This window comes from Trachurus japonicus, unplaced genomic scaffold (assembly GCF_045865225.1).
Source record: "Trachurus japonicus isolate A0001 unplaced genomic scaffold, Traja_1.0 AP031020.1".
NCBI lineage: Eukaryota > Metazoa > Chordata > Actinopteri > Carangiformes > Carangidae > Trachurus > Trachurus japonicus.
This window is the reverse complement of record NW_028221153.1, coordinates 1025991-1033569: the sequence shown is the minus strand read 5'-3', so window position 1 is coordinate 1033569 and position 7579 is coordinate 1025991. Positions and strand designations below refer to the sequence as shown.

Here is a 7579-nt window from a genome sequence, read left to right as displayed (position 1 = left end):
TCCGTCCTCTGACTATATTCTTTATCAGTGACAACCTGACATGTTTCTGAGAGTGGTGGGGTGTGTGTGTTGGAGGGGGGGGGCAGCATTATAAAACAGAGAGCAAAGTGAACTGAATGTATTCACTGCTCTTCAGCAGCAGAGACTCAACACATCCTCCACCTGGAAAAGACAAACATGGCTGGTAAGGTTTTTTACTATTCAAAGTTACTTGTAGGATTGGGATTTGTTTCATTTACAGTGACTTTAGGAGAATTCTAAAGTTGAGCCACTCATTAAGCAGATGATGAGTGTGTGAGCACTTTAGAGTTGCTACTATGTTAGATGTGATGTTAGAATGAGCAGCATGGGCTCCTCTATGGAGCTATTGTTGTTATTTATTATACAATAGTTAGTTCCGACCGAGTAATTTGATTGGACAAGAGACATTTCATGAGTGCTGATATACAGTATCCACCACTTTCTGGAGAATGACGCTGGGTGTCGCCATGACACTCCATTCCAACGTTACTGTATTGTTGATAGCATAGACTGGTTGATAAACATTGGCCGTGATGACTTTATTTATAATCATCACGTCATTTTAATGAGAACAATACAGACGAGGTTTTAGCTTTATTTCACATTTTCACGTCACTAGGCTATATCACCGTTGCCACTACTCTGATGTTTATGAAGTCTATAAAACGAATTGTTGAACAAACATTTTAGATTAGCTGGCCTATAATTCAATAAATAATTATAATTCAATAAACGGCCCAGGAAAAAAATATTTTTTCCAGTGGATATCCTAGTTCCAACATGACTGAGCTAACTGGAGTAGTTTCATGTCGTGTCCCACAACGGGAGGGTTTTAACAGCTGACGTCCTGATGTTAGCTTAGCTACCGCTGTTAGCTGTCAGCAGCAGCAAAGCTAACAACTACGATAACCATGACTAATTACAAAAACGTGCACACAGAAATAGTAGCCTAATGTTTGTTCAATAATTCATTTTATAGACTTCACAAACATCAGATTTAGTCCAAACGGTTTTGGCAGCCCGGAGCCCCCACATTTGGTACCTACACTGGTGGCTAACGCTACCAGTTAGCTCGCTAGAATGCTACTAAAACCGACTTCCGTTGTGGTGTGACGCAATGGATCATGGGAAAATAAAGTGGTGGATAACAGCACTGGGACTTTTTACAGACATATCACTCCGCTGTTCATCTGGACAGGAGCTAAGTCAGAGCCAGGCTCCCCATACAGGAGCTGCCCCATCTCTCTGCTGCTGCTACAGTTAGAAACGGACCTGAACATTAAAACCTGGACCTGACCTGGTCCGTCTAATCCGTAAATCGTTGCGGCGGCAACTACGTTTTGACGGCGATAGCCACGTAGCTCAGCTACTTAGGTTCAACTGTGTTTATATTGATTACAGATAAACAAATGTAATACGGTATCGATAACGTCTCTGTATGTCTTCACGCTGGTCCTGTTGCTCCGCTGCTAATCCGACACTGGCTCCGATCCAACACTGGAACCAGCTCGGTGGAAAAGGGGCCACTAGTAAGATAGCTAGTAGGAAATGTTCATGTGTTGCCTGGCAACAGCCTCGTCTCCCTTCCAGTTGCGTGCCTACGACAGAATCACACCCGTGCTGATATACAGTACAACAGCACGACCTCTCGTGTGATATTGCTTAATTAGCTCAGGACAAAAGAGAGGTTATGCACAAATCTTTTTTACCAATCGCCGCGAGCATTTGCGGATCTGCCTGACTTGGAACCGCTGACAGACATTTACAGATCTATTATAGATGTGTTTACACAGATTCCACTGTCTGTTAACAACAATGGTCAGTAATGAGTTTTATTTTTCTCCCACAGAACTCAGGATTGTACTCGTTGGGAAAACTGGAGCTGGAAAGAGCGCAGCAGGAAACACCATCTTCGGAAGACGAGTCTTTGAATCAACATTGTTGTGTCAGAAGGAAACAGGAGCTGTTGATGGTCAAACAGTGACTGTTGTTGATACTCCAGGTCTGTTTGACACCAGTAAAGATCACGATGAGGTGAAGAACGAGATCGCTAGATCCGTCTCCTTTGCTGCTCCTGGTCCTCATGTGTTCCTCATCGTGATGCAACCAGGCAGATTCACTGAAGAAGAAAAAAAAACAGTGAAGATCCTTCAGGAGATGTTTGGAGAAGAAGCAAGAAAGTACAGCATGGTCCTGTTCACCCATGGAGACGACCTAGAAGCAGAAGATGTTACCATAGAGACACTGATTAATATGATTCAACCACTCAGTGACCTCATCACTCAGTATGATGGAGGATACCACGTGTTCAACAACAGAGACAAGAAGAATCACAACCAAGTCACTGAGCTGCTGAAGAAGATCAACATGCTGGTTCAGAGAAATGGAGGAAGCTGCTACAGAAGTGTGGGAGGTCCAGGAAGAGCTGTATCTGAGTCGGGTAGGCAAGCCTGTGTCATTCTGTGATACTTAATATTGATGATTGATTAGCTGCAGCTCATAAAGAGGGAATCATTATTTTCATCTCCGTGTGATCGTGCAGTTCATCACTGTAGTTTCCTTTTAACTTTGACTTCTAACACTTACAAAATAAAATCATTAAGATCAGACCATTGTTTATCCACATTCTGGTTCACAACAGTTCAGATTAAAACTGATTTTTGTGTCACTCTGATGTGTTGACAGCACTGAGTCCTGGAGCTCAGGTGTTTCCAGGGTGTAGCTCTGACCTGAGGGTGGTGCTGGTGGGTCAGGAGAGAGTGGGGAAGAGCTCAGCAGGAAACACCATCCTGGGGAGGAAGGAGTTCGACTGTAGGTTCAGTGCTTCACCTGTGACACTGAGCTGTGTGGAGAGAGGAGGTGAGGTTGGTGGTCGTAGAGTCTCTGTGGTGGACACCCCCGGTCTCTTCAGCTCTGTGCTGAAGGACCAGAACCAGGTGAAGGCTCAGCTGGAGGAAGCTCTGAAGCTGAGCTCTCCAGGTCCTCACGTCTTCCTCCTCACCATCCAGCTGGGAAGATTCACTGAAGTGGAGCAGGAAAGTCTGAAGGCTCTGGAGAACATGCTGAGTCCTGATGCCCCTAAACACACCATGGTGCTGTTCACCTACGGAGACGAACTGGAAGAGGACGGCATCGACCTGGACCAGTTCATCAGAGAAGACGAGAACCTGCAAAAGCTTCTGAAGAAGTGTAGCGGTCGGTACCAGGTGTTCAACAACAGAAGGATGGAGGACAGAGATCAGGTCCAACAGCTGCTGCACAAGATAGATTCAGTCTCTGAGGGAGGACGTCGGGTTTATGAGGTCAGACGTCCGTCCACACAGGGAGTCAGGAGATGGTAGGAGGGGTAGCCAACCTTAGTGGAGTCAGTTCACTAACTTCTTAAAGGACAATTCCAGGCGAATTCAACTCTGGGGTGTATTTTCATATCCGACAAGCGCCGAGAAGTTTTTTTTACTTGAAGCAAGTCAAGAGTTGATATTCCTGTGTTTATGACACAAACGGGATCTTTTCCCACTGCACCTGAACACACCGCGCACGGCAACTGGGTCTCGCGCGAGACTCCGGGAGACTTTGATTTAGATCTAGTTTTACAAACATGTCGGCTTGCTTGAAGTAAATAAACTTCTGGCTGCATGTTTGAGTCTCCATCTGACGCTGTCTGTGGCTTTGAGGGATGGAAACAGCCTAAGCAGCAGAACTTACATCCACTCCAATTCATTGCTGCCGTGGCGATGCGGGGACAGATGCAACTACCGCAAAACAGGAGACATTAAACTGAAAATCTTCAGATTCCTTCTGTTAGACCTAAAATGTTAGGAACATACAGCCCAGAGTTGAATTCGCCTGGAATTGTCCTTTAACGTAACGTAACGTAAATTCCTTTATTGTCCCGAAACGGGCAAGTGTTTTGCAGCAGCTGCTTCAACATTTAAAATACATGGCAGGCAACAAGGACATGGAAAGACAAAGAGACAAGGAACACAGCACTACAACAATGATGGCAGGTGAAGAGCAACAAGCCACTATAAAAATCCAGAAGAAATACATAAAACAACAATCGATCAAAATCTAAAAAAACATGGACATAACCATAATGAATAAATAAATAAAAGTGCAAAACAAAGTGACTGCGTGACTACCTCCTTTTCCCTGCATTTAGGAGGGTGATAGCTGTGAAGGTGAATGAGTATTTGTATCTGTTGGTTCTGACTAGGGGGAAACTAAAGCGGGTGCCAGAGGGGAGGAGCTTAAAGTGTTGATGAAGGGGGTGAGAATGATCAGACAAGATCGAATTTGCCTTCTTCACCACCTGCCTGTTGTAAAGGACAGAGAGATTGTTCTGCTGCGCACCAATAATTTTGCTGCCTATGTTCACAATTCTATTTAAGGCGTTCTTGTGGGTGACATTCAGACCTCCAAACCAGCATATACAAGAAAATATCAAAACTGACTCAATATAGAACCTGTAAAAAAGGGTCATCAGAGTTTTGTCAATACCAAATTTTGCAAGTTTTCTTAGGCAGAAAAGTCGCTGCTGACTCTTTTTGCAAATCCTGTCAGTGTTTTCACCAAATGCAAGCTTGTTGTCAATGATGGAACCAAGGTATTTGTACCTGAGTACAGACTCCACCTCTTGGCCATCAAAGACAGTGCTGCCAGTAGCAGGGATATGGCGTCTGAAATCAATGCACATGTCCTTCGTTTTAGTAACATTTAAACTTAAAAAGGAATTTTTGCACCACTTTAGAAAATAATCTAACACAGGGCCATGGCTTGATTCAGCATCACGAAGAAGACTAACAATAACTGTGTCATCTGCAAATTTCAAAATATGTCTGTTCGGGAACTGACTCCTACAGTCGTCGGTATACAGAATATAAAGAAGTGGGGAGAGGACACACCCTTGAGGTGAGCCAGTGGATGAAGACAACACCCCTGACACACACCCATTCACCCTCACCCTTTGAGATCTGCCAGAGAGAAAGCCCAGTATCCAGCCAGCCATATTTGAGTCAACACCAAAGTTGTTGCAGAGCCTATCCACCAGCAGGTGGGGCTGGATGGTGTTGAATGCAGATGCAAAGTCCACAAACAAAAGCTTAGCATGAGCTTTGTTGCCCTCCAGATGTTTGGTTAAGAGATCCAAGGTAGGGACAAAAGAAGTGAGGCAACACTGATCAGATTAATCTCCTAAAAATGTGATCAATCACTAATCCTATTCATGAGGTCATAGACCTGCACAGACATGTCGAGGGTCTCTGTCTATAACCTGAAAGATGTATAATGTGGTCATTTCAATGTTTCAGTTGTTTCAGCGTCTGAAGATGAATAAAAGTTTGAAAATGACTGGGTCTAAGTTCTTCTAGAGCTCTGATGATGAAGCTCCTAGCGTGGTCGGGGTTGGGAGGGCTACTTTAAAAACGTAATCCAGTACAATTACAAGTTACCTGTTAAAAAATGTAATCAGTAACTTACACAAAGTGTCACAAAATTAAAGTAATGTACCGGATTACTTTAGTTACTTTGGATTATTTCAATACAAAACATGCAAATCAAGAATGTCACGCAGCCAGCAAGCATCAGTCTATAGCTGTGTTCACAATCATCCACTCACTCACTCCCTATCCACTACATCGTGTATATGATGTAGTCCACTACATCGTGTATATGATGTAGTCCACTACATCGTGTATATGATGTAGTCCACTACATCGTGTATATGATGTAGTCCACTACATCGTGTATATGATGTAGTCCACTACATCGTGTATATGATGTAGTCCACTACATCGTGTATATGATGTAGTCCACTACATCGTGTATATGATGTAGTGCACTACATCATATCAAAATATGGTGATTGTCCGAGTCAAAAAAGTTAAACATTTTAATTCAGTTTTCACACATTTAATTTAGTGGGAACTATTTATTAGCATGTTGACCATGTTACCAACTATAATGGACAACTAGAATATTTTTCTTTTTTTCCACCTATCATATGTATTTAGTTTTCACAGTAACACCAATGACAAATATCTATAAGAGGCTAATTACACAAAATGGTGTCAAGCATGGAGTCAGCATCTTAAAATCCAAAAATTATATTCATTAAACTGTTTTTTTCCCCCATATAATATTTAATTATAGCGCAAATCAAAGTAACACCAATGACACAAAAAAGAACCACATTGAAAAATGACATTTTAATTGAAAATATCTTACTTTTACTCATGAAAGAGACACTCACAATGTACTGTCTTAAATGGCTCTTCTTCTTCTATCTGACCTTGAGACTGTGATTGGTTGAATTATGAGAATAAGGGTGGAGCGAGAGGATAGCGGGAAAACAGGGAAAGGGCTTTGAGGCGTGCTTAAAGAGATAGTCTTCCTGTCTGAACTTTCGCTAAGCTTCATTTGTCTCACAGTTGTTGTTACTTGATGAAAAATGGTACCCGCTGTTGTGTGGATGCTGCTCGCCCAACTCCTGCTTCCAGGGCCGGCTCTACGCAGGGACAAGAGGGGGCAGCGCCCCCTCAAATAAATGTCTTGCCCCCTCAAATCCAAATGTTAGAAGTTGAGAAAGCACATTTTAATATACTCAAACAATGTGTATTTTACAAGTTGACAAAATTATCTGCAGTAGCACAAAAATCCGCCAAAAAAGGGACAGTGTTCTTTTCTAAAATGTTCTGTTCTTTTTTCTTTAGTATTCATAAGACTATCTTTCAGTTTTGTAAATCTTGACCATAGTAGACCCCCCCCCCCCCACCCCCCTCTTCTCAGAGTACACCAGAATGCTTCACTCACATTTTAAAATCACAAAATTTTCAGGGAGGGGGATGCCCCCAGACCCCCTACAGGGGTTTAGCTACTCAGCTTTTTCACCCCCTCTGGGTTTGCAATGCATCTTCAGGTATATGCACCCCCCCCCCCCATATAATGTGGCTCTTTGCATTACGACAGTAACAAATTTGGGCTCTAAGACCCTGGTTGGCCCCCCCGGCCTCTAGTTGGACAGGTCTGAAGGTAGAGGCCTGACAAAGTGAAATCCACTTCTCCAGGTTGGGGTTGGACACAGCCAACAACCCAATTCAGCATGATGTGTTCACATGATGCCCCCTTCACATTTCTGACTGCCCCCTAATATATGCTGCCTAGAACCGGCCCTGCCTGCTTCTCAGGCATCGACGAGGACGAAGGCAACAGCATCTTAGGCGTTTAAGGCACTATTTGTTGATTCGCTGACGTTGTAACAGTTCGTGAGTGAGAGTCGGTCGTGTGAGCAGGAAAAACAGTAAATGTCCACAAAAATAGTTCACTTGGGACTTCACTCTTGCCCTTTTATTGAGCCGAACACTTCATACTATCATACATGACAAAGAAGCGGTCTCACTTTACTCACTGTTAGCTGAGTTAAGAAGAAGAAAAAGGAGAAACCATAGGGAGAAACCAGCTCAGTAAGCTAATGGCGTCCACTCATCAGGTAGCCTTCTTCTCAACTGAAAACAAAACAACGCGGCGCGACGCTCAATGACGTCCCGGCGCCGCCACGCTT

The 7579-nt window shown here is 43.4% G+C and overlaps 1 protein-coding gene across 1 annotated transcript; it reads left to right on the top strand.

The window, feature by feature from the left end:
- The first annotated feature begins 177 nt into the window (after positions 1 to 177).
- Positions 178 to 3362, top strand: LOC146959830 (GTPase IMAP family member 8-like). The gene is made up of 3 exons (XM_085772855.1): positions 178 to 184; positions 2024 to 2461; positions 2707 to 3362. The coding sequence occupies exons 1-3, from the start codon at positions 178 to 180 to the stop codon at positions 3360 to 3362; spliced, it is 1101 nt and encodes a 366-aa protein (XP_085628981.1).
- The last annotated feature ends 4217 nt before the right edge of the window (positions 3363 to 7579 follow it).

Excerpts from the sequence above, each read along its gene's own strand:
- LOC146959830 (XM_085772855.1), top strand. Across the intron at positions 2,462-2,706 it reads AAGAGCTGTATCTGAGTCGG|CACTGAGTCCTGGAGCTCAG; the intron begins GTAGGCAAGCCT and ends ATGTGTTGACAG.